This window comes from Ciconia boyciana, chromosome 17, assembly GCF_034638445.1.
Source record: "Ciconia boyciana chromosome 17, ASM3463844v1, whole genome shotgun sequence".
NCBI classification, from domain to species: Eukaryota; Metazoa; Chordata; class Aves; order Ciconiiformes; family Ciconiidae; genus Ciconia; species Ciconia boyciana.
The window spans coordinates 7,194,392-7,221,149 of NC_132950.1; the positions used below are offsets into that span (position 1 = coordinate 7,194,392).

General features: G+C 42.2%; 2 protein-coding genes across 3 annotated transcripts; one reads left to right on the forward strand and one right to left on the reverse strand.

Moving 5' to 3' along the window:
* Positions 1-1,495: 1,495 nt before the first annotated feature.
* On the reverse strand, positions 1,496-6,989 carry SLC46A1 (solute carrier family 46 member 1). Of its 2 annotated transcripts, XM_072882339.1 has the most exons (5): positions 6,685-6,989; positions 5,695-6,547; positions 5,217-5,300; positions 4,017-4,173; positions 1,496-3,460 (listed from the first exon to the last, which is right to left on the reverse strand). In XM_072882339.1, the coding sequence occupies exons 1-5, from the start codon at positions 6,925-6,927 to the stop codon at positions 3,385-3,387; spliced, it is 1,413 nt and encodes a 470-aa protein (XP_072738440.1). In that variant the 5' UTR covers positions 6,928-6,989; the 3' UTR covers positions 1,496-3,384. The 2 variants fall into 2 exon arrangements, with proteins under 2 accessions (XP_072738440.1, XP_072738441.1); XM_072882340.1 differs by lacking the exon at positions 4,017-4,173 and having other exon boundaries at positions 3,317-3,460.
* A 2,482-nt stretch (positions 6,990-9,471) lies between these two features.
* Positions 9,472-22,398, forward strand: SLC13A2 (solute carrier family 13 member 2). Its single transcript, XM_072881983.1, has 12 exons — positions 9,472-9,573; positions 12,800-12,928; positions 13,276-13,412; positions 14,492-14,716; positions 15,615-15,803; positions 16,029-16,151; positions 17,070-17,291; positions 17,394-17,491; positions 18,075-18,196; positions 20,230-20,391; positions 21,356-21,493; positions 22,267-22,398. The coding sequence occupies exons 1-12, from the start codon at positions 9,472-9,474 to the stop codon at positions 22,396-22,398; spliced, it is 1,779 nt and encodes a 592-aa protein (XP_072738084.1).
* Positions 22,399-26,758: the final 4,360 nt, after the last annotated feature.

A 26,758-nucleotide genomic window follows, 5' to 3' on the forward strand; every position in this document is an offset into this window, starting at 1 on the left:
CCAGAAATTGCAGCTCCTACCTGAGCTTGTCTTTTTTGATGCAGAGCAAAGTGAATAACCCAAAAAGACATCCCTGTTCAGAGCGCACACAGGAGGAAGAGCAAGCCACGGCCAGGGAACACCCGCCGGCCCTGACGGTCTGGAGACCAGGCTGACGCACCACCCTGCAGAAGAAGCAAGCTCCTTTGCCTGTTCCTGCTCAAGATAACTCAACCCTTTCAGGAGGTAATGAGGAGTCTCAGCCACCTTGTCCTTCTCCTGGCTCTCCCCGAAGCCTCACTGCCTGCCTTAACGGGCAGGAACACAAACACATTTCCTTTTGGCTTAGATCCATCGACATTTGAGAAAAAAAAAAGTTAAATTCTCGTGCTTAATCACAGCTTTATGGATAGTTCTTATCAGATCACAGTTAATGGCATTTTTGTTCTCCATGAAAGGTTAATAGCTATATCTGCCCAGCATTCATCAGAAATAGAATCTGTCTAATCTCCAGATTAAATACGAGGAAGCCAGCAGATGAGCCCAAAGGTGAATCTGCCAAAGGATAAAAGCCACTTGAGAGCTGCTTCAGGGAAAAGTCGTGAGTAACTGATTGAATGTCAAGGCCTCCGTGGCCACTGAAGGAGTCCCACACAAACAGTCCTAAGGATTTTTCTCCCGACAGTAATACATAGTAAGATTATTGCATCTTGTTTCCCAGGAGCTCTCTAGCAATTAACCTCCTCACCCACCATTCAATGAGATTTACTTGTTCTCTACAGCTTAGTCATCTCACCTGCAATGAGCTCCCATCTCACGCTCCAGCTGCCCAGACTGTGACTCTTCCTGTTTCCCCATCATTCATTTATCTTCACCTTAATGAACTCCCCCTGCTCTTGACAAAACATCCCATACCCAGCCCCTTCCCGTCTGAGCAGACAGTCTCAAGGAAACGAATCCTTCTGTTCTCACCCTTCCTTATTCCTTCGCTATGTCATGTCAGAAAGTGTTTAAAGTTGCTCTATCAGACATTATTAATAAATCTGGTTTATACTCTAAATCCCCATCTCTTTTCTGTTTGTGTCACATGCTTCTCTCCCTGCAGCCTTCTCACAATTGCTCTCTCTTGCCGTCATGCTTTCTCATCCTCTGAAGGGGCAGCAGAATTGACATTCTCCAGGCACCATTCTCTGCGGGGACCCACGCTCACGCTCATCTTTGCATGGACTGATGTAGCTCACTGCATCCCCAGGGACCCTCTACCTGTGGGTCCCTGGTCCCAGGGACCCACAGTCACGATGCATAGATCATGTATTTGCCTCACGGTTGTAGTTCTCGGAGGACAGGCTAGGAAAACTTTGTTTTAATTTTTTTAATAGAGCATAATAGTTCCTATTGAATTTCTGCTTTGCAAGCACACTGACACAAACAGGAAAGCAGAGCCAGTACACAAGTTTCACTTCACTGCACAACACTGAGCAGCTGCTAGCATTGGTGTCCATGGAGTCTGTTGGTAGAGAAGACTTCACAGTCAGTTCAGCTACAGCCATCTATTGCAACACTCACAGCATGCCCTGTTCCTCAGAGAGGCTAACTCTGGGCTTAGCCTGTCAGTCAGACACCTAACTCCTGCCTATGTCCACTGGCATAACTACACAGATCAAGTGGCACAACACTAAGTTCTTAAAGCCTCCCTACTTCTCCACCTCCTGCTTCTCTACTCCCCAATTCTCCTGCTTTTATCACAAACTCCTAGTGAACAGGGAACAAAGCTGCATATAAGTATTTCACATTTACTGCATATTGAAGGACAGGCTACAGACTAAGCACTCCTGCAAGCTTTACTCCGGTGTTCAGGAAAAGCAAGCTTTGGCTGCTTGCAAGTCCCGAATCTGCATTTTTCCTGACTCAGGACTCTCACACGCTCATTCTCCACAAGACAGATAACTTCCTGCTGCTGCTTCTCTACTGCAGAGTCTTCAATAAAGGAAGAAGCATGAAAATAACGGAGAGAAGCACAGAACGAGGCAAACACAAATGACATCAACAGCTGTACGAGAAAAGCTATCTTTTTATGAACCATAAAAGAGAATGGAGGTTTTATTTATTCTGAAAGTAACATGTCTGCTAAGCAATTTCATGGTTAAGGACATTATTGCATGCATCTGAACAGTGTGTGCAATGCAATGTACACAGAACTGCTGGTTTATGGCAGTTTGAAGAAAATAGGATTGAGGCAATACAGTTAGTGCTTTGAAAAGAACAATTATGAGTACCATGAACGTGGGGTTTGCTTGCTGGCATCAACGTATCCTGAAAAGGGCAGCAGAAATGAGGTCACCAACATAAAATTTTGGGGCATAATTTTATCTCCAAAGACACTAGTCCTGTCCCCACACCAGCTCATCCCAACAGCGCCGTGTGTTGATGAGGAAGGACTGCTTCTGGCTCTGCCATAAGCGCAGCAGTGATTTCACATGACGCTAGGGCACACTTATCACAGTTGGGGCCTCAAATTCATAGCGTAAGGGTCTTCAGTTAGGGAGACCCAATTTTGTCAATTTTAGCCTTAACTTCATCAGTTTGGGCAACTGGCAATTAAGGCACCTACTTGCACCTTAGTACTCTCACACGAGCTATTACTTCTCAAAAATACCTTTGAAATCCTGGGCTGAGCTGCAGAGAGACAGGCAGGACATGCCACTGGCACTCCTCACTACGAGCACTTAGTGCATTAGATTCTCTCCCTCAGACACCTCTAACTTGCGAAGTTAAAGCTAGTTTAATCGATAAGGACGGCAATAGCACTCCTGTGGTAAACTACCGCTCATCATAAGGATTTCTGCAGGACCCTAGTCTGGCATGTGACATTTTTTATTGACAACACACTGATTCGGAGCGCAGACCTTTCTCCTCAACAGCACGCTGTTGGGTACCTCTGCTTCAGCCTCGCTCTGCAGGCTTTGGTCTGTGCCTCACCCACACCAACAGCTCATCTGCTGCACACTGTAGTTCTCAGAGGGGAACGTGTTTGGCAATTAAACCAGAATTCAGTCCTCTCTCACCACTAAAAGCATGCCACAGAACCTTCCCTCCCCACCAAACCCCAAACCACTAACTGGCCTTGCAAATGGCCAACAATAGCTTTTACTCTTGATTGGCTTTTGGGTCTCTTGGGTTTTCTCTGACAGATGAGCCAACCGAACGGAGAGGAGGCATTCACATCTGCAAATTGAGTTCCTACTGGTAGTCAGAGCCATGATTTCCCACTATTTGGCATTTAAAAATTAGTAAGGACAAGCAGGGTGTCCCTCCCACACTAATCTGTCCTTCAAGGGAAGAATAAAGAGCAGCCTTCAGATGGACACTGCCGAGCTGGCCAATTCCTTGTTGCTAAGTTGCTGCTCAGCCATCTGCAGGGGACAGGGAAGCATCTGAGAAGTGACTGTAGCCATGGTTTGAGTCCCAGATTTCTATCCACCTAAGAAAGAAAGAACAGTTAGAGCCTACGAAGGCACACTGGGATGTCGCTGAATGAAGTGACTTTTAAAGTTTCAAAGGAACAGAACAAAATGACCCTGCCAGGAGCTGTTGCACTTCTACTGTGAATCCCAACACGTTCCCTCTCCCAAGACTTACCAAGGGATTTGTTTTCTATCATGACACAACTTTTGCTTTAATTAGTAGAGAAACAACAGGAAGAGAGACTGCTGAAAGAGCTCCATCTCTTCCGTAAAGGAGGACTTTCAAATTCAACTCCAGATTTTGGATTCCATTCTGAGGGTGGAGTAAGACTCTGAAGCACTTTGAACGTCGGCAGCTACATTACTTGGGCTGTAGGTTTATCGCTAGGATTCAGATGCCAGAAGAAATGGACCTGTACCTCTGCTTACTGAGGCACTGAACACCCTCTAATAAGCATAATTGAAAATAGGCCTTAAAAACTGTGAGCCTCTATCCTAAGTAGAGTAAATAGTATTTTTCATATTACACTTCGCAGGTGCTATGGCAAAGTTTAGAAATTTGAAGTAAATTACCCAATAATAGCTGCTGGAATAAGAAGAATTATAGCCCCAAAGAGAAACGGCAATCCCCTCATGAAGTGCAAGCTGGCAGGGTAGAGAGAGTTGAACACTCCTGTAGCCACAAGTGAACACAGCCCTTCCACACAGGCAACAGAAGCAAAAAGAGCACCTGGAAAAGATATACGAGAGGTTAATGGTGAGACGGCCCTGCCTGCAAATGTCTTTACCACATCACCTCCTTCAGTGGGATTCTGTGACCTTTTCTAAGGGTTCGCACTTCTGATCAGAAAACCGGTGTCTGCATTGTCAGGAGTGGTAAGCAAGAGCTCGGAGCAGAGATCAGGCACGCTGGGCTGGCCTGGCAGGCCAAACCTGTCAAGCTCAGCTTCTCTGTAGCCAGGACCACCGCACTGACCTCCAGAATTTGTATCACAGGAGCTAACCAGGGATATTATATCTCAGATGGGTTGTAAATGCTTTAGACAGGGCTATATAGCCCTGTTTACTGCCAAGCACATCTTATTGCTTGTTAAACATTGTACAGCAGAAGACTGCACTTTATAGCACCATAAATCTGATATCAAGTGTGTGCCACCTTCATCCTAATATAGGAAACATGGATTGTGCAGTCACCTTTCGATCCTTCCCACCCCGATTCCCTCCTCCCCTCTGTCTGCCTGCAGAGGCATTCCTATGCAGTGTTTAACAGCAAGTGCAAGCTCTTCAACCAAATTACTGGAAGAAAGGCAAATACACTCCTCCTATGGGTTATCCGTGATCTTTCACCATGGTCAATGATATAACCCTCTAACAACACTAGGTTTCTTCCCACTGTTACTGATCTACAGAAAAGAGTCACGGTCAGGGAAATCACTATCTTCTGCTCGTTATATAATCCATTTTAACTCTTGCTCCTTGTAAAAGCTTTAGAACCGAACAGACGGATGAATGAACTATTCCTGAGCTTGAATGCAATACTTTGCATCTTGCTTTCCTTCTCTTGTCCTCATCTTGAAAATGTAGCAAGTCTAAACGGATGAACGACAATTATTCTGAAAAAATAAAATGTTGCCCTGGGCCTGAGGGTGAATGCAGAGGCGCAGGAGTCCAAAGGAGCCAGGGAAGTCCTAACATCCCAAAGCAGTTTGATTTCAGTGTTCCAAGAAGACAGTGTTTCAGGACCTGGCTTAAGTATAGGGGCTAACTCCTTACCCTGTTCCGTCTCACTGACCAGCTTGGAGAGCTTGGTTCTGATGACCGGAGTGGCTGCCATGGAGAGGAACAGAATGCCATAACCTGTGAGCAAGATACAGCACATTAGGGGAAGCTCAGCTGAAAAATAAAGTCTCCAAAGTCAATCCCAGAAATCTGTAGCTCCAGGCAGTTTCTCCCTGCTATATTTAGACCTAGTTCACCCTCCTGCGTCGCACAATGCACTTCAGTCTGTGCCCGCAGCGTAATACAGCTTCTGGGAAACCTAATATTCTAGGAACTATATGGCTGCACTTTCAACTTCAGTGTTTGGCCAACTGCGCTGCTAGCGAGCCAGAGTTTTGTTGTTACACGAGCTGAAACGGAGGCAGAACTTCCTCCACGTGCTTGAACTCCCAGAAGCACACTGCCCTCCTGCATCTCCTGGCATCTCTAAGCTAAGAGCCCGAGATATAGGGATTTAAGAATTCGGCATCACCTATAAACATCAGTGGTGTTGTAGTAGCAAGAGAAATCACAACCAGTCCAGAAATATTGGAGATTAATCCTATCTCTGCCACCCAGGTGTCTTCAAGGCAGAGCTGCAGCAGCCGCAGCCCTCCCAGGCTGCTCAGGTAAGCCAGGTAACGAGCAGCTGAGCCATACCCAATGAGATCAGCAGCCCAGCAGAGAGGGGAGCCAAGCTCGTACAAAACAAAGAGGTCCTTGGTTCCAAAATGTACAGTGACAAGAAGAAAGAAAGCCAAGGAGTAAAGAGCGAGCTTCCGCCTGGAGCTCAAGTGTTCTGGGGCCGTGTACAGCCTGTAGACAGCCTTGTAATGACTGAGGGTGAACAGCTTGGCTGGTTTCTGCTGCTTCACCGATTCCTGAAGACAGAAAGCAGCGTAGAGAGCGGCAGCAAGACTGGCAGCAAGCACAAGCCAAAAGGGGTTGATGTACCCCTGAGCCTTGCGCCACTGCCCGCCGCCGATGCTGGCCAGCATGCCCGCAATGCCGATGCACGCCTCGAGGATGGCGACGCGAAATGTACGTGCGCGTTTGTCGCTGGTGTCGGCCACGTAGGCGAAGCAGCTGGCCAGGATCAGGTTGTAGTCTCCCATGAGGCCACTCAAAACGCGTCCAAGGAGAAAGTAGGCAACGTGCAGCTGCAGGTACATGACGAGAAGATAGATGGCCGCTTGCACGGCCATACCCACTGCCGGCAGGACGAGCGCCGGACGGCGGCCCACGCTGTCGCTCCATGGTCCGAAGAGGGTCACGGAGAAGAGACCAACGAAGAAGCCTCCCAGGTTGATATAGAGGTTCCAGTGGGAGACCAGCGCTTCCACCTCCTGCAAGAGAAACAGGCACCTGAGAAACAGGCACCGCGGGCACCCGAGGCCCCAGGCCGGCAGCACCCAGCACCCAACGCCGCGGCGGAGCGCCCCGGGAGGCGGCAGCACCCCCGCTCCCCCGGCCCGTCTCCCACCTGCCGCAGGGGGTCGGCGGCAGCGCTGCCGTTCCCGCTGCCGTTCCCGCATCCGGCGGGGCTGCTGCCGTTGGGGCCGCTGTAGCCGCGCTCGGTCCCCAGCCGGTCCCAGAGGTACTGGGTGGCCAGCGGGCCCTGCAGGCCGAGGGACAGGGTGGCCAGGAAGAGGAGCGGCTCGGCGGCGGGCAGCGGCGGGCAGCGGCGGGCGGGGGGCGGCGGCGGCGGCGGCGGCGGGGCGGCCATGGCGGCGGGGGCGGAGGAGCGGAGCGCTCCGCCCGGACAGGCTGTCCCGCCGCCCGGCCCCGCCGCGCTCCGCCCCGCCGGCCGGGGAGCCCGGTGGAGGAGCGGGGGGGGGTTAGTGCCCGGTCGTCGCCCGCCCTTCCTCCTGCAAAAGGAGGAGCGGATCCGCTCCGCCTTGGCCGTGCGACGCCGAGAGCGAGAGCGGGGCCCAGGGCCTGGCGGTGCATCCCTGCTAAATGCATAGCTTTCGACCCTGCTTTTGTCATTTATTGGCGGTTAAAGGACTTTAAACGTAACGCCTGGTTTTTTTTCTTATCTCCCAAACAAAGGAAAAAAAGTGTCAACCACCATTTTAAACGCACTAGGGTCTGAAAAAAATGTTGTCGTTAGCAACGCGTAATCGTTTCTATTCATTCACACCACACTAGAAAATACTTCTTTTTCTAAAGGACAAACTGTGATGCACAAGAGGTTTTGGCTGTGCTGTTAGGTTTCCTGTTAGGTTTGGTCTGCCTCGAAGCGCAGAGCAGTAAGCAAAGACCAAGTTGTTCTTTAAATTCAAAGAACACAATTCGGAGTATTAGATTAACCCGTTTATATAAACTGGAGTCGTTCCAAAGTAATGTAAATAGGCATTTCTCCTTTAACACCATTGAGGGAGCATTAATGGGCTACAGGTAAAGCTCTAACAAGTCCCCCTGAAAACATAAACCACGCATTTTGCAGTAACACGCTTACAGAGCTCATTTATAGCATCTTTGGAAGTAACAGGACTCGCGTAGCAGTGGAAGCAATCACTGTGGATGTGCTGCTTCTAAAGAACAAGCACGATTCGTTCGCTGAGGTCCTTCTGCATTGTTTCTTTCATCCCACAGGCAAGACTGCAGCTGGAGGCCAGCCTTCGTCATAGAGATGTGAAAACAAGAGGTTTCCTTTTAGATTTTGATTGCAACCTTAGGACATAAGAGTAGAAAGTAAGAAAATTACTTTGGCATCGGCCGATTTTGTCACTGCACCTTTTCAGACACTAATTCAACATCAAGTGGATGCAAAATTGGCAGGGGAAATATAATTCATTTGAAAGCTCTTTCTCATTCCTCTTGTACCAAGGGTGAAATGCTAAAGCTCAGGACTGGCAGTTATTTAACACGAAGCTGTTTCTTGTGAGCAATATGCTTAAGTCAGGCTTGCAAGAGAGCTTTGCAGCTCTGACAGCTGAAACCCCACTGTTTTTCAATCATAAGCATGTTATCGAAAGCAAACAAGCCCCAGCAGAAAAGGGATGAGACACAGAAACAGCAGAAGCACTTTGTGGAGCTGACATCAGATGACCTAATGTCTGTGCTTCTCTCTCTCTCTGCTTGAGAAAGCTATAAACAGAGCTGTGACAATTTATACCAAAAATGGAAATGTCATCAATATCTGAAGTATGCACTTGCATGATCTACCAGATAAAGACATCAAAATGACATTACAAGACACTCCCTTTAGAATTAAAAACTTCCATTCCATTCTAGTGTATTTACAGAACCAAGTAATTCACTGCTTGTATTTTGGAAGTTTCTTGCACGTGGGACAAGAATTGCTGGTCATTTCCCAGTAGCACTTTTTTTTTTTCCCCCCAATACACCCTGCAAGCTACCAAAGCTGTGCCTATAAACCTGCAAGATCAGGAAGGTGGAAAAAAAATAGCCCAACACCTGCCAAGCGATGCACTGTAGCCAAGTCTTTCCCAATCCACTGAGATATGACAGGCTATGTCAGAAAGAGTTACTAGGTTCACTCTTTGGCCCTAAGCCTTGCTTATAACATACTGGGCTGCCACGTGGGAGGAACCGAGTTCTGACCACACCTTAACATTTCCCCTATTGCTCTTTGAGTAGAAGAAAATGGAATTGTCATGAGGGTCATCCCTGGACCGCATAAAGATGGGTGTCCCTGCTCTCAGGTGGTAAGGACTGCAAGTCCCTTTCTGCATGGGGACTTGATGTGGCATCTGGTGACAGGAGCTCCGCTCTAGTGGATTTTGCTACCCAAAGAATTTCTCAGCGGATACAATGATGTTTATATAACGTTTTGTGTAGATGTTTCCAATATCTATATTTGAGTATTACAGATGCACATGCGTTTTTCAGTACTCTACATTTTAAAAACAATTTTCAACCTATTATGGAGGGAGCCGTTTTCTCTTTTTTATGGGAGGAATAACGGTACCTATTCAAAGAAGGCATTATTAAAGACCAAAACATTAATATTCTTTAAACAAAGCATAGGTCGTTTCAGGACGCTTTTAAGAAACCTCCTTGGTCCACAAGGAGTTAATTCTCTCCTAGATTTACCAGTGCTCAGGAAGATTGTCTTAAGAAAGTTCCTGGTCTGACACTCTTTTACTGTCCCCTCCCTTCTTTGTTCTCTTCCTTCTTTCTCTGATTACAGTTCCAAAAACAACACCCAGCCTCCTGAGGTCAATGGTTAATATTCCCGAGTGCTTATATAGCCTGCAGCAGCAGACCTCAGACCTTTCAGCACTGGGCTAGCTCCAGCACCATGGCTGGCTTCTTGCAGATGACACTAGCCTTCAGGAAATACCTGATCATAGTGTTGGTACCCCTTTTGTTTCTTCCTCTGCCTCTGGCTGTTCCTACCAAGGTAAGAACTTTCTAAATTGAATTTGAGAGCCGAATCTCCAAGTCTCTCCTTAGAGCTGCTCCTTTTAAGTGACAGATCTGAAGAGAACGTACAGATTCTTTCTCAGAGGCACTTCATTTATTGCTTGAAGACCTTTTTTTTCTGAGCAGACCCCTTTGACTACTGATAGTGGGGGAATACAAAAGCAATAGGACATAGATGAACAGATACACCTGTGATTTCATATTCTAGAATAATGTTCAGTCACATGCAATTTTGTAACTTTTGCTTTGCATCTAACTGATTTAGCAAAGGACTTTCTAAGCTGAAGCTCATAGGTGTGAACCTAAGTTACAATCTAAGGCTCAATTTTAATCCCCCTTCTGATTTTCTAAAAGTATCCAGTCCACATCCTCTTTTAATTTTTTCCTTGTTGTCATTGCCAGATAGAAGAGGCATTTTTCTTGGCCAGAGGGACAAGGTATTCTAATACATAAGGACAAAATAATATGTATTTCACTCTTTTTTTAGCATATGTCTGTAAGAATCTTTCCAAACAATTTAAAATCTAAAATGTCAAGTTTTGGAAGACACCTTGCTTAGGATTCCTTCAGAAAAAGTTAACTTCAAAAACCTGTAGTAGTGGGACAGGTATTTCTGAGACATCAATCATTTAAATACAGCACTGTGAGCAGGCAGACTGCCAGTGTTCTGCTGCTTCTTCACTCTGGCTTATTTCTCCCACTTCCAGTCTCTTCATGCAGACAGATCTAATCTCTGGTCTTCATGACAGAGCTCAGACAGGTCTAAGCTCTTCTCTTACTACAGTCCCAGCATCATTAAATAGCTAGTCCCAAGCTACCTCTCCTGTCACTGCTCTTTGGATGTCAAGTTCTAGCTCTGTCCTCTGGTCTGTGCCTGCCTGTCTCCCAGTCCCTGCTGACTCACAGTTTCTGGTCTCCTTCGCCAAGCTTCCCTCTTCACTTCACTAGCTCTTCCCTGTCTTTTGGTGCAGCCTGTCCCAAAGTTCCTTCTTCCTCACAGCTCTTTTTCTGAGTGTTATCAGAGACTTCAGAGCTATGACCACAGGATTGCAAGCAAGAATGATAGAGTGGCACTGGCTTGAGGTGAAATGTGGTAACGGATCATGCGTGTCCTCCTATTCCCTTGCTATGCAAATAAAATAGCTTAAACTATCACTTAAAAGCTTACTAAGAAGAAAAACAGAAAAAGTACTTTTTTGCTAGTTAACTTTTCATAGGCAAAAGAGTTACTGAAGTTAAAAGAGATCTGGATCAGAAAAGTTCTAAGGTGCCAGAGATTTTTTTTTTTTTTTTTTTTTGTCCTGAGGCCATGAGTTCAAACTTCCTTGCCAAACTGCTAAGAATCATTGTTACCATACAATAAGTCCTTGGTATGCCTGTGGAATAATTTGGCAGTCTTGGTTCAGTTCCTCTTTGAAAATGACTCTCTCTGGTTTCTATGTACTCAGCTACAACACAAAATTTCAAAAGGTCCTGGACTTTCCCCTTTGCAATCTGTAAGATTTCTTGCGTTAGAATTGCGCATGGCGGTACTGCTAAGCAGGAAAAGCTGGTACCTCAGCATGCAGAGCTGTAAGCGGACAACTTACAGGATGGAACTTCACATTTTTCTATTCTGTTGAGCTATTAACCTGCCCTGTAATGACATAGCACTGGACACTAAACTATTACAAATGAGGGCAGACAATGCTAAAGATTTTGTCTCAAGACAGAGGAATGTCCTTACAGGACAACCGACTTTGTGAAAAGCCTTATTCTAGCTTTTACTGTGAGCCTGTTCACAGCAGGCTGGAAAAGAATAGCCCTGTGCCTATGATATATGTTCCAAAGCCCTGCTAGGGTCTCTCAAAAGGCACCCACTGGCATCTCTTAATAACAAAAATGGGAAAAAAAGGATCATCAAAATGAAAAATTGCTTTCAGTGCTTGATGGGATGTATAATTAAGGTTCTTACTGCTCTCATTCAAAAATAAGGCTCGAAAAGGTATGCTTTCATCTCTTCATGAATCTCTTTCAGCTTTACTTCTCCAACCCTGCTGCTTTGGTAATTTACCACCTAGATCGCTATCTTCTTTCTCCAGAATATTCAGCTCCCCTGTTCATCCTTTCCTTTCACCAGCTCTGTAACTTCCATGCCATGTTCAGAAGTCCTGAGCATGTTCTAAAGCATCACGAGTTTGATCCTGCCAGCCACTGTTCCAGCTCCTTGGTTTACTTCTCTATAATCTGGCCATTACCATTTCCATCTCTTCATTGTTTTCTCAATAAGCATTACTACATTTTCATTCATTCATTTCATTTCATTCAGTATATTTTAGTGGACACCCTTGATCCAAGACCACACATCCACTTTTTTCTTCCTCTGGATTTGCTGGCACCCATTATTGTGCTAGTTCCAAAATGAGGAAGACACTGTAATGTTACTTTTCTTTGCTTTCTTCATCAGCCCAGCCATAGGAAAATCTATGGTGACACGTTATTTTGACTCTTTTGAGTGTATGGGACTGAGTTAAATATTTTTACATAAAAATTGAAGTGGTTGTCCAAAGCAGAACTAAATCAATGTTTTCTCAGAAAGACAGTACATGAAATAGGGATTCATACTTTCTTCAAAGAAACAAGTCAAAGCCAGTGGAAGCTGAAACTGATCTGTGACCAGCTTGTCAGTGAGCCTTTCAAAGGCTGTACTAAGCTAAAAATCCAATGAAAAATAGATAAAAGTATTTAGAGTACAAGGAATCCAGGCTGTTGAAATTAGCTGGGGTTCATCTGGGCCATGTCCTGAAACATGCGGAGAAAAAGGTGGAGAAACCTTGACTGGATCAGTAACTATTTCTGCAACTCAAAGGAAGATATATGTAAAAAGAAAATACCACCATCAGCAAAATCAAGACGTCTATGCAGGGACTACCAATTCCTTATCACGAAAGGTTCAAAGTCATCAATTTGTTCTTTTCCTAAGTTTCTTGTTTTTCCCCATTGGAGGCCCCAGTCTTTTCCTCACAGTTCTGACAAGGTTGTTGAATAGTTTTTCATTTGATTAGGATCTGCATAGGTAGGAGGATAGATGGGAAAGAAAGATAGAAAATAACCTTTTCCCAAATCCCTTTATCAGGCAATGAATATAATTATGGGCTGTTGCCTTCTCAAGCCTAAGTGGGACATACAGTCTGTTCTGATTGCATGTACTCTTCTTCTGTCAGGAAGCCCGATGTGGTTATGTTATCATAGTGATGGCACTGTTTTGGTGCACGGAAGCCTTGCCGTTGGCTGTCACAGCTCTCTTTCCTGTCCTGCTGTTCCCGCTAATGAATATCATGGATTCAACAACAGTAAGAGATCTTACTCTATACATGTTTGCCTATGTATTTCTTAGTCAGCTTCTCTTATTCTGCGATTATTTCCAGGGTGATTTCCAGAGTGTGGTGCAAAGAAGAGAAAATTGCACTATTGTTACACAGGGAATCATCTGTCCTCTCTATGGAACAGAACTTGCATGAGCCTAGAGTGAACTGTGGGTGGAGCTGCTAATCTGAAATCAAAGCAAATTCACTGTTTAGATGCAATCCATAGTTACTGCGTGCTAATGTCTTTGGGACAAGATCCTCCCTCAGAAAGTGCCTTCTCTCTAAACATTGGTTTCTTGTCACTATTTTCTCTCCCTTGTTCCATGTTACAGGTCTGTGGGGAGTATTTGAAGGACACAAATATGCTTTTTATTGGGGGACTGCTGATGGCCATCGCTATTGAGAAATGGCACCTACACAAGCGCGTTGCTCTGCGGGTCTTGCTTATCACTGGTGTCAGACCAGCCCTGTGAGTAACTGTCATGAAAACGCTGTGGGATAAAAGGCTTCATGGCATTAGTTCTTATCTCAGAGTTGCCCGTAGTCTCCTATGTGATCTGCAAATCATATCCTACAAATGCTTTTCTACAGTCCAAGTGAGTTAGTGCCTGGGAAAACCTTGCAAATGGGGATCCTTTGATGTGTTACAGCCCTGGTGCCTCTTTTTTGAATTCCAAATGGCTTTAGGTGGAGAAATAGCAACAAGAGAGTCAATTCTGAGAAGACAAGGGTGCTGCTAGGCTTGGCCAGAAGCACAGCTTTAGACAATCAGGAAAGACTACAGCTGAAACACAGAAAACATATACTCTCTAACTGTTACACTGATTGCAAAGAGAAGAGAAAATATGTGGATGCTTGTTTTAAAAACAACAAATGTTTACCAGACTAGAACTTTAAGCTATGCAGAGGCTACATGGTCCTATTTAATTTGTCTCAGATCATGAGAAGAGGGAATACTGAAGGAAATTACAAAGCAATAGAATAAAAATGCATACAAGATAAAGCCCTTTTCATCTAATATATAATCTACATCTCATCTAGAGAATAATTTTGAGACAAATAACATAGTAATACTGAAACAAGGATTAGAATTTTATATGAGTAAGAAGAGAATCTTAAATGACAGAGGTGGGATAAAATTACAAAAAAAAGAGATCATCTTCCTTACGGCTTATACTGATTGCCATTTGGGATCAAATTCAGTTTGCAATTTCTCTTCAAAGTATATTATAATACATTAATATGTGTTATTGAGATGATATGTCTTCCTCAGAAGCATGCAGAATAAGCAGGATACTGACTAGATAAACTGCTCCAAGATACCTGCTCCCACTTTCCTAGTCATAAGAATGTAAAAGTACAATTGGCTGAAATTGCAAAAAGAAAAATTTATGTTAAATCTCACTGTGACATTCACAAAGCGGACTAGGGTAAGAGGAAGTGCTAGGTGTGAATTGCTAAGCATTTTCCAAACCCAGCATTTGTAACCAAAGCTTTGTAACAAAAAAAGGGCATTGCAGCGCTGAGTTCTGAACCTTTTCATTTCAGACTTCTCATGGGTTTCATGATTGTGACTGCCTTCCTGTCAATGTGGATCAGCAATACCGCCACCACTGCCATGATGGTCCCAATAGCACAAGCAGTGTTGGAACAGTTGCACAAGTCAGAAATGGAGTCTAGCACAACTGGCCAAGCATCTGAAAATGTCAATAAAGGCTTTGAACTGCAGGAAGAGCCACCTAAACCAGATAGCTCCAAAGAAACAGAGGAAAAAGGTGAGTGGGTTATGGGTGTCTTTCTCTTCGGGATAATGGAGGATGACCCGATGCCTTCTTCACCGTCATTACAGTTACTAGTAAATTCTAAAAGAATGTACCTAAAGCATCCTGTCTGTACCAGACAGCATTTATGAGGCTCTTCCATGAACCAGACAAAAGCACAGTAAGATCTACTGACTTGGTGGAAGTTAGAAATAGATTGAAAATACAAAGCGATAACTAATCAATAAAACAACAAAATGTATAAATTCTCCATTAGCTGAAGCCTTTACATTAGGCTTGATATTTCCCTGTATATTTATGTTAGTTCAATTATTATCTGCTGTGTAACTTATCAGATAACAGGGAATTTCCAAGGAAAAATTCCTGGCCTATTTCATGCCAGAAGATTAGGGATTAAAATGATCTTTCTAATCCAAAAATATACAATCATGCAACAATATCTCTTTACCAGCTGTCTCGCCCTCTTCCCATCTTTGAGACAACTCAAGTGTTTCTGAATGTAAATCTCAGTGCCAGCAGTCAGGTGCTGGTACAGAACGAGTTCCCTTCGGTCCAACCCCTCTGACTCTGTTGTACCTCCCTGAATTCTTGCCTCTCTCCTTGCCATGTGCAGTTCAGACATTGCCCTAGTTCACCGAGGAGTGTCAGCAGTACGTTTGGACTTTATCACACGTTTCAAACTCTATTCCTCTGAAAAACTGCTCTGTATCAAGACAATCAGTGAAAATGGACAGAAGATCAAAGAATTAACAATGCCATCCTTAAAATGAGGAATTCTGGCTCCTTCAGCTTTGAGTCCATTGTGTCCTAGCCTTGAAATACTGAATTACGCAGACACAAGATCTCTTCCTATCCAATCTAGCTTCTGTTACTCTTCTGTTCCTGTCTTGGGACCTAGGTAATAGTCATGTCCTGACAGTCGAGGAAGACAGAAAGATAAATGAAAATCTGCTAGAGGACAAACACAAGAAATTCTGCAAGGGAATGTCTCTCTGTATTTGTTACTCAGCCAGTATTGGAGGGATTGCAACTCTGACTGGGACAACGCCAAATCTGGTACTGCAAGGACAAGTTGATGAGTAAGTCTGGTTGAATTTGGGATTACATACCCAATAAACTGCATCGTTCTGCTACAGCTGACTTCCAGCCAACACAGAGAAGGAAAATATAAATTTGGTAACTTTGTTGGGAAGTTAGCTTCTCTTCCTTAGTGGGCCTCACAGTACCTCCTCTTTTCTGAATCATTAATGAAATACAAAGAGAACGCAGAATTTTGGACACTCACAGCCATCTACATTTTACAGGCTCTTTCCTAACAATGGCAATATCATCAACTTTGCCTCTTGGTTCTCCTTTGCCTTCCCCACCATGATCGTGTTACTGGTTTTGACATGGATTTGGCTGCAGATACTGTACTTGGGCTTTAAGTAAGTACTCTTTACACACTGTAATGCACCTGACAGGCCTGTTAGCAAGTACTCATTACATGTTGTAACACAAGTGATACTTTTATTGATGAGCCTATACTCAAAAGACAGCAAGGGACAAAGCCCTCACGTACAACAGAGACTAGCAGAACAGCATACTAAGTATTTGTTAAAATACTGCAACCTTTTCTCCAAGGAACCTGATCAAATCCCAGCTAAATGTACTCTGTAGCTGAAAACAGGAAGTTATAACTGTGTAACACCTGTTCTGCAGCATTGCTTTCATGTCCTGAAAGACTGTTGTGCTTCAAACCAGGAAAATTATTTCTACATATAGCTGGTAAATACCTTTGTGACGAGAGTTGCTACAGACCTAGAGGATTAGTATTGTGCCAGTTCCCAATGCTAATCACCTCGTACAACCGGCTTGCACTACCTGTTTAATACTTAGCCTATCACTTTTGTATTATCCCCAACCTCCTTTCTTTTAAATGGAAAGAGCTCTGCAATACCTGCAATGGTAGATTTGTCTTCAAATTCCTCTTCTAAAATTCTCCTTTTCTGTAATTTTAAAAAGCTTGGCAACTGTTTACTTCCTGGTGATCATATAGCTTTGAGGATCACAAACATTGTCATTATTCCCCCGCGTGTCCAGACAGCACACCTGTTTATGTTTAGATCATGAGCTTTTAGGGGTAGGAAGCCTCTCTCTGATCATCTTGGCAGTACACAGTACAACGCAGTTACTATCCAACACCTATGGCTGCTAATGCTACGATAGTAATTTATATATAATTGCCATATGCATATATAAATACATATATCTAAAAGACAATATGACTGAGTATAAAATTTGGATTCTTAACTCTGAGGATATCTGGCAAATTTCTCTGATATGTCTTGTCCATTTTTTTCTAGTTTTCAGAAGAATTTTGGTTGTGCTGCAAACGCCTCTGCAAAGGCTAAGGAGCAACGGGCCTATGACATTATCAAGGAAGAGAGCAAGAAATTGGGCTCAATTAAATTTGCAGAAATAGCAGTTTTGATCCTCTTCGTACTACTGGTACTGCTCTGGTTTACAAGAGACCCTGGTTTCATACCAGGTTGGGCAACAGTTCTTTTCAACAAAAACAATACAAGGTATCACCACTTTTCCTCCTCACTTTGAATAAAAACGAAGTAGGCTAGATTTCATAAAGATGAAGACACGGCTAGACTAAATTTCTGACTGATCTATTGCAGCTATGTCACTGATGCTACAGTTGCCATCTTCATTTCAATTTTGTTGTTCATCATCCCTTCCAACATTTCTAACAGTGACAGAGATAAACAACAAACAGGTAAGTTTACTGAAGGCATCAAAAATCAACTGTCAGAATAGGTACCCGGGAAGTTTTATATTTTAGATTTACAAAGGAAATTTCAAACATTAATCAAGATTTCAAACTGCGCTTCCTGCATAGCTACAGCTGTATGCTTTAGGCTAGACAAGGCATATATCCCATAAAAGTTCTCTGTTTCTTGTAATTTAAGTAGGAAACTCTTATCCCAGCAGTGTCCCAGACTCTCGTATACACATATGTAAAAGCTTCTGAAGGTGGAGTCTTCAGGAGAGAATACATGACTCTACAGAAACACATACAGTTCTGCAGATATGTTGCCATGCTTTTAACTCGCTCTCGCCTTTATTCTACTATGCCTCTTGGAGCAGCTACAGATCATTCATTAGTATTTTTGCAAGTCAAGTTTTAAAATCTTTGTTGATGAGGCTCCCATCATTTGCTTTAGGAGATAGTTCCACAGTCTACTTGATCTTGCTGACACAAGCGTTTCCTGATGTTCAGACTAAACTCACCTCCCACCAAGAAGTCCTCCTTTCTTTGGAGGATGTAACACAGCTTACAAAATCTTTCTGGATTTTAGGCAGCAAGCCAAAGATCCGAGCACCTCCAGCTCTCTTGGACTGGAACACAGTTCACCAGAAAATGCCATGGAACATTGTGTTTCTGCTGGGAGGTGGCTTTGCCTTAGCCAAAGGCAGTGAGGTAACATTCCTCTGCTTACCTGGTATTTGTGTCTTCCTGGGTGTTTTCTGTCGTGCTTTTCATGCGTGCTCTCCTAGAACGCAAGAGGGCATGCTGGTAGCACCAAACACATTTCCTCAGCTAGTGGCAGTAGGACAGACTTCACTATCTTTAGGAGGAGTGATTAGAACAAATCTTTATTGTTGCCTATGCAACTGGGATCGTACTACCGATCAAGGCAGCATGATTAACTGTGTTTCTAAAGAAGTGGATGATTAAGAAACTACCCCAATACATTAAAGGTTCTATTAAATAAAACTTAACTGATGTGGCAAGCATGAGGAGATATGTGCCCAGGATGTGTCCCCAAACTATTTCAAACAAACTACTTATGGAAATATGGTCTAAATTAAACTACTAAAAAACACATGTAGAGCTAGCTAGAGAACCTTCAGGAGCAGATAAAAACGTCTGGCTGTCAAACTGGAGGATGTACTGAGGTACTTCTGCAGGCATCTGCCAGGAGTCCAGTGCTACAAATTATTTTTCAGTAATTACTTAGATGATGGAACAGACAATACATTTTTTAAATCTATAGACAATAAACAAATTGGAAAAGGCTTCAAATGCCTGGAAATACTAGTTTAGAATTCAAAGATCACAATAACCTCTAAAAGTGTTTCTAGAAAACAAGGATGCAAGTCAATATGGGAAATAGGAAGAAATAACCAAGTCTCAGAAATGCAAGATGTGGAAATGACTGGATAAGTTTTAAAGCTGCTCATACACCTTATTCTAGTCAGTATTTTTATATTGCTACTGAGAAAAAAGCAAACAACTGGAAACTATAGGTAGGACCATCATATATAAGACATGTAAAATATAATCCTTCCACTCAGGACTGGTAAATCCTCAGGTACAGTAATGCATTCAGTTTTGGATATCAGTCTTCAACAACATGTGGGCTATATGAAAAAAGCTCAGAGGAAGGTAGTAAGACTGACTGGATCTCTGGGAAACATGTTTGGAAAAGCAAAGATTCAAGAAATTACATTAAGTTTTCTAGAATAAGTCATCAAATATATAAAAGCTGCTGCAGAAAGGAAAATAGTACACTTTTTTATATTCTGATGGTGCTAAAGGGCTTAAATTGCAGCAAAGGAGATTTAGATTAAGCAGTAGGAAAATGTTCCAACTGTAAAGATAGTTAAGCACTTGAAAAAAATATCTTGGAGATTTTGGAAATTTCACTGCTAGGGATTTTTAAGAACAAGTTTGAAAAACATCTATCTAGGTAGAATTTAGGTAGAGCTGATCCTGCCCTAGCATAGGGAATTAGACTAGTCCTTTCAACTCTCCTGCGAGATAGCACTTTTCAATGTCAGAAGAGACAGGGTGAAGTAGCCAAGATATGAAATAGGGAGGACATAAAGAAGAACAGTGGTTGCAGAACAGTAAGAAAGCTAGGCCATAATGCATGAAGAAGCAAGACAGGCACAGTTAGGATATGTTCTCTTGAGAAAAACAGCTGAATAATAACGATGCCCAAACTACAGCCCAGAATAATAGGGATGATGCTGGTACTTTTCAGTGACTGAGAAGGATGAAAGGTATGAAAAGCTTCAGGTAGTTGATCAAGATCTCGGACAATGTGATGAAATTACATTAAGTTGCTAGAGTATCTGCTAAGATATATGAAAGTATTTTAGAAAGTGAGTTCAAAGACCTTTGTTTAGATTTTTAAAAAGCCTTGAATATTGATCATGTACAACTAATGGCCTGCACAGAGAGATAATTATTTGCTATCAATAACGTACTGTAAATGTAGTATCTTCTTCTTTCCAATTCTTTGGAAGGCAAAGCACATTTATTTTTGTTTAACCTACTGAATTATCATGTCTATGAGCATTGCTTCTTATATGTTTTTCTACAGAAAGCAGTTTGTATGAGAACTCCTATAAGAAGGGAAGGTAAAATTGGTATGAGAAATGTAATTGGACTGTGATGTGGCTATTTTCTTCTCCATCTTGACAGACCTCTTTCCTCTGTTACAGGAATCTGGTCTGTCTTCATGGTTGGGTAGCAAACTGACTCCTCTGCAGCAAATCCCTCATCCAGCTATTGCTCTCCTGTTGTGTCTCCTTGTTGCCACTTTCACTGAGTGCACCAGCAATGTGGCCACCACTACCCTCTTTCTCCCTATTCTGGCTTCAATGGTAAGTTCCAGCGTTTCAAAATACTCTTATAAGGACAGCTTTCAACTCTTCTCCAAGCATATATCTGCTCAATGATAAAAACTAACTGGCTGACATAGCCAAGCACTGGTTCGTGTATCCAATCAGGCATACAAGACTTAAAAAATATATATATGTATGTATGTGCATGCGTATATAGTCACACACACTGTGCTTAGTTCAACCTTTCTAAAATCATTGCTGGTGAAAAGTAAAGGGATTAAATTCATTGGCATATTAGACTTTGCCTTCTGGTCTAAACAACCTCATGAGGTCACTGCCAGCTGTACTTGTTTTTTCCTATTTGTTCTGCATAGAGACAGCAACAGCATTTGCTTCCCTGCAACATTCCATTACTGTATTTCACTCTGACCACTAGCCTTCCAGAAGTCTCTGAAGGTGATAGCATTAGTCAAGCTCTATGACCTAATTCAGACTTTTCTATTTCCATAGAAGATTCCTGTTGCTGGGGTAGACATAGTTCTGCAGTGTGAAAAGCTGGTTCCAGATAGAAACTGGAATAAGCTCCACCAAAATCTTTTTGCACAGACTTCAGCTAACCCCTAAACTGATCCACTCACCTTCAGAGTTTGGGCTACCCTGTTTCCCCTGATAATTTAATTTTGTCCTTAGCCAGTTTGAAGCCACTCTACATTTTTTCCTGGTTTCAGAGTTGACTACAACCATTATTATTAATTTATACTGCAGCGGTGATCAGATTCCGCAGTCAGGAACACAAAGCACTGACCACAAAATCAATTCTTGCATTTGCTGCACAAAGGCACTGTCTAGAAGTTTCTAAAGCAAAACCAAAATATGAGTGGCTGCAGTGTTTGGGAAAGAATGAGGTTTCTGACATGGACAAATACAATCAGTCTTCTGCAAAAAGATTTCTATGCATTTTTGTATCTCAAAACCATAATCTTTGCTCTCCCTTCTCGCACAGGCTGAAGCGATCTGCCTCAATCCACTCTATGTCATGCTGCCCTGTACACTTTCTGCATCGTTGGCGTTCATGCTCCCAGTGGCCACTCCTCCTAATGCCATTGTCTTCTCATATGGACAACTCAAGGTTATAGATATGGTGAGCAAAAGCACATTCTTTTCAGAATTTTCATCACTAGTTTTGATCTTTCCTTTTTCTAATATTGGTTCTTCTTGAAAGAGTGTTAGAAAACTCACTGTACTCAGCTAAAGTCAAATGGAAAGAAGAACATACATGTGTGAATTAATAAAGGGTCATGCTGACTCTAGTATATACACAGAACCTTAAAAGATGCTGTTGAGCTTTTGAAAAAGACCCAAGGCCTCTTGAAGATATTCCAACAAGAGCTTGCTGTTAATGAGAAATGGCAACGTCTAACTGTTCCAAAAGCCTGAATGTAGATCATAAGGATGTCAAAGAGTCCTATCATCTGGACGCTCCTTCTGCAGGGACTAGGGGAAAGCCTAGCACATCTCACTAGGCTGCCCTGATGCCCCTTCTCAATATGTCAAGGCAAGATGGACAAGGATGCCATGTCTCTTGATTACTTTTCTAATTTATAACTGATCCAAGAAGAAATCCAAAGTAACATTAGAGACAGATACCAGGTCAGAAGAGAAAGTCCTACTACATAAGTGGATTAAAAGGATTTCAGGACTTCTAGTTTAAGAGTTTTATCCAATGGAAACTCATTTTCCCTTAATACAAATTATATTTGTGAAGAAAACCAGCTTAAATGTAATTTGATGGAGTTCTGATGGAGTTGTGAAAAAAGGCCAAAGAGAAAGTCTAAACGTACAAACAATCCTAATCAGCAGGGAAGGAAAAAAGTACTCAGTTCAACTAATAACGTTTCTCTTTTATAATTCTAGGCCAAAGCTGGGTTTGTACTCAACATTCTAGGAGTTCTGACGATAACTCTAGCCATCAACACCTGGGCTTCATCTTTGTTTCAACTGCAAACTTTCCCATCTTGGGCAAATAGGACAGGTACATGCCCGTAATATGGAGAGGCAAGAGAATGAACAACTGTTTCTGTTAGAACTGCAATGAGAGCAAGACTATCATCTACACAAGTTTTGCTGAGGCAGTGGTTAAGAGACAGGCCTGTTCTGTGCAAAAGGACAAGCCACCTACAAGCAAAATCATTCTGTTGATAACAGCAATAAAATTGCCTAAAAGTGCTGTTTAGCAGGCAATTTTGTTACCCCAGCAGTAAGACAAGGTAACCTTTGGCTTTTCAACTGTTCCAGGTATCTTTAGATTTTCTGTCTCAGCAGGGGTAGATTTTCCCCAAGTACTAGCTACATCGCGTTTCAAGCTCCACCTGTAAAGTCTGAAATCTGCAGTGAGAAAGAAGAGACACATGTGTATATAAAAGGAAGGAGAGAGACTCTACGTACCTGATTTCATGTGTATGTCTGTGTATTGTCACAACTAATACGAATATTCACCTGTATATGAGTATACGGGCCTCTGTGTATATGTTAAAAATGTACATGATTGTTATATACTCTATGGGCATTCACAGCAAGGCATGTGTTGGATGATTACAGACAAATCACATACTGTCAGCCCATTCTATTACTTCGAAACATATTTATTTGCAGTCCACTTGTTATGAATGTAAAAGACCATTTTTTCCTAGAATATCTGTCCCATTGTTATTTATGTAAGATTATAGCCTGCAAGGTCATGATAAGAATAGCAATATTCTCTTGAGAAGGGGAGAATCCCTGTGTCCTAAAATATATATGATTGAATTAAAGATATTTTTTTTATGTACCCGCTGTGTTATGGAGATTTTTCCTACTATATATCACTGCTTCTAGTTCTATCTTCCACGTATCAACTGCTTCTGTGTGCTTCATTAAAATATCTTGAAATAATTGGAGAAGTTAGCATAATTGATTTTCTCTTATTGTTAAAGTATTTATTACTTCATTATTAAGAGTCCAGTTTTCTTGGACTCTCAAAACCAAGATCTTCCTTGTCAAAAGCCCCTAATACAGTTAAATATTTAATCCCTATTCTGCTGGAGCTGACTTTCAGTAGCACATAGATTCCAATGACCAAACTGACAAAGATACTGGAATATCCAAAGACACTTTGCTAAATCAAGCACTTAGTACCATAAATGAGGTTGGGTTCAGACAGAGCAGTTATACAATATGTGCCCCTGAAATTTGCGCCAAATGCTTTGTTCTGTTGTTGCCTGCCTAAGTTTTGCACAAAGTCTATTGCATTTCTGAAGTCCCACTTGAAACATACTCGTTCAACAAGAGTGAACATGAGCAAATTTCACTCTAAAATAGTATGCACGCTCTTCAAAATCTCCCTTCTTTCTTTCTCTATCCCAATTATTAGGAGACAAGGACAAAGTGCAGTGTACATTTGATTTATAAAATGTTAGAATTCACTGACCTGCAGTAGTTTCTTTCCAGTTCCAACTGTCAAGACAATTCTGGTATCTGCTGATCACTGATTCCCTTTGCACTGATAACTTCATTGGCCTGACAAGCACAGTTGCTCTGGAAAATCACTCTCCTGGAAAGAACAGTATGGTATTAACCCTTGAGTGGCTTTGAAAGATAGCGTCTTGATTTGACATGTGATAGGGATCCAATAGAATATCCACAGCACAAGAAGGAAGGACATTTATTCTCTTCTGCTAATGAGTTCCTGGGTAATTGATTTCAATCACATAATGACTTGCTCAGGTCACTGCTAAACCACTCACTTTCTTTCCCTTTGCATTTACCTCTATCAAATAACATCCAAATCTGTCTAAATATTTTCATTACCCTGCTCACCCTGTGTCTGAGTACCTAATAAAATTACAAACTCAAGCAGATGATTTGCTGCAAACCTCTCCCTTCTTTGCTCTTTGTCTACAGCATCAGGGCAGCGTGCATAGCTTTTATTTGCTTTTGTTTTCTTTGAAATACTTGCACGTAGTTTACATGTCCTTCTAAATTACTGCTTAGCTAAGCAGGAAATGTTGAATTCTTTTAACGTTTCCCATCGGCCCCTCCTTCCAGCCCTTTAAAACTGTGTTATGATTCTTTGAAGTCTTTTCTATTAGTCTACATTATTCAGAGGCTGTGGTGTGCATAAGTACATGTAGGAGCTCAGGTGCAATCTTTATGGCAATCTCAAGAAGAAAGAAGAGAGACATCAAGTAGCACAGAGTGTCATGGGGCCAATGCAGTAATGCTGGGTGTTCCATGTTCATTAGCATGTATGAGTATGTAAAGGTTAGAGACTTACCAGAAAACGGCTACAGTGAAAGTTACTCAAGGGGTATACGAATGGCCAGCTTCCAGAAGACAACAGGTGAAAAGCTGTAATCTGTAGACAGAGAAGAAAAGCTAGCAATAATATCAGGACATATAGAGAATGGAAGATTTCATTAATAGTTTCCACCTTGAAATGATGGTAGTAGCAAGTACACACTGGGCAGTTTATTGCCTTGGGTGTGTCTGAGCACAGGCCTAGTTGAGGTACAGCTAAATATAGCGTGCTTGTGCAAAAACCAGTAACACTATTAAAAATGTTCATAATTTTCTAAGCAAAGCAGGTAGAAAGTGCTTCTAAGCCCCATTATTACACAGATCACCTTTGAAGGGTGGTTCCCCATTATGTTTCCAGATATTGCCCTCAAGGAGTGGCTCTATTTCCCATTGTGTGATCAAATTTCACAATCTTCTGTGAAACTGCCAGCTCAGCACCTGTTGTAGTTAGGTGTGATTTCCAATGCAGCTCTTCATTTCAGAGTTGACACTAAGTTTGCTTTACATAAGAGTTGTAAGTGATAAATTTGTTAATGAGAAGGGGATGTCTACCTTCTTGCCTGCCTTCTCTAAAAAGCAAGTGCTCTACAAAACCACAAAATACAGGTTTCCCACAGTATATGCCAGTGAGTAAGTGGGTGACTCGCAGTCACCTCCTCCATTTTCCCTGGAGTTATGGTGCTGTCTTGCCTTGCCCAGACACACGCACACACACACGCAGGCACACGAGTTCTACAGGCACATACATGTACATCTAAGACAATATGAAGGACTTACCCTGGTAAACATATACATTTCTACAACACATGACCACACCAGAAAACCAGATGAATTTTAAGCAGGCTAATACAACAACGAAAATAGCTTACATTTGAGAAAGGCACTTCATCATAAACATCTTGACAGAAATTTGTAAAGTGGCACATAAGTGATGCAAGGGCCACTTCACCAAGCACTGAAATCGTAAACAGACTTAGCAGAACACATGACAATTTTAAAGCCAAAACAGGATAAAGCCAGCATGTGTTTCTAATCCTGAAGTTGGCTTGGAGAAACCAAAAATTTGCTCGCAGTCACTTAAAAGCTATTAAAGTGATCTTCAAGGAAGCCTTGTTGTATAGCACTGAAACCTTGAAATGTATCTAGATCTTACAACTTAAGGCCTTAGATTTCATTTAAAAAACAAACAAACAAAAAACTGCTTTGAAGGAAGCTTTATCATATAATGGACATGAAATAATTCTCAAAAAGATGAAAAATATTTTCAGAAAAGAAAATACAAACCAACAGAAACATGAAGGGCCTGTGTTTTATGCAATAGTTGTCAGCATGTATGTAAATATTGACCTTTCTCCAGAAGCTGTAAGAGTAGTTCCACTCTCGTCCCTGGAGGTAATTCTTCCTCAGATAACTATGGCATGTTGGCAGCAGTGTGCATCTTAGTGCAAAACACCAACTCTCTCCATTTGGCATATTTGTTCTAGGACTACAACTCTCTGCTCTCAATTAGCATATTGGTTTTAATGTTTGCAAAAGCAGAAACAGAATTTAGAATTTCTGCAATGATGAATAACCAAATAAAGAACAGAAAATAGACATACAAAGACTTAGGAAATATGTAACTTTAAATCATCAAGGAATTTCACAACCCTCAATTTTTTTCCAACACGGAACCAATAAAACTATTTACAATTTGATTCACTGAACTTTATGATTTGAGTTAGTAACAATCAAGGTGCCAAAGTCTGGAAATGAAGTGGTTTGAATATACTAATCACCTGGTGTCCAAAATAACAACTGTTTAATAGAACTTAATCACTACTGTCAATGCTGTGCCTTTTCTCCTATTAAAGAAACATTTAATATTATTTATCCTTTAATCATACCAACAGACTGAAACATCAAGTTGCTATTTAGGATGTACAGATGCTCTTGCAATGTGCCATCTAGTGGCTGCAGACACTCTACCAGGGCATGCCCAAAGTTCCCAAATCCAGGCCAAGCACCCTGTCTAGTGTTGATCTTCCTTGGAAAACACCCTTAAGTAGCTAAGGGGGAAGTAATGGAACAA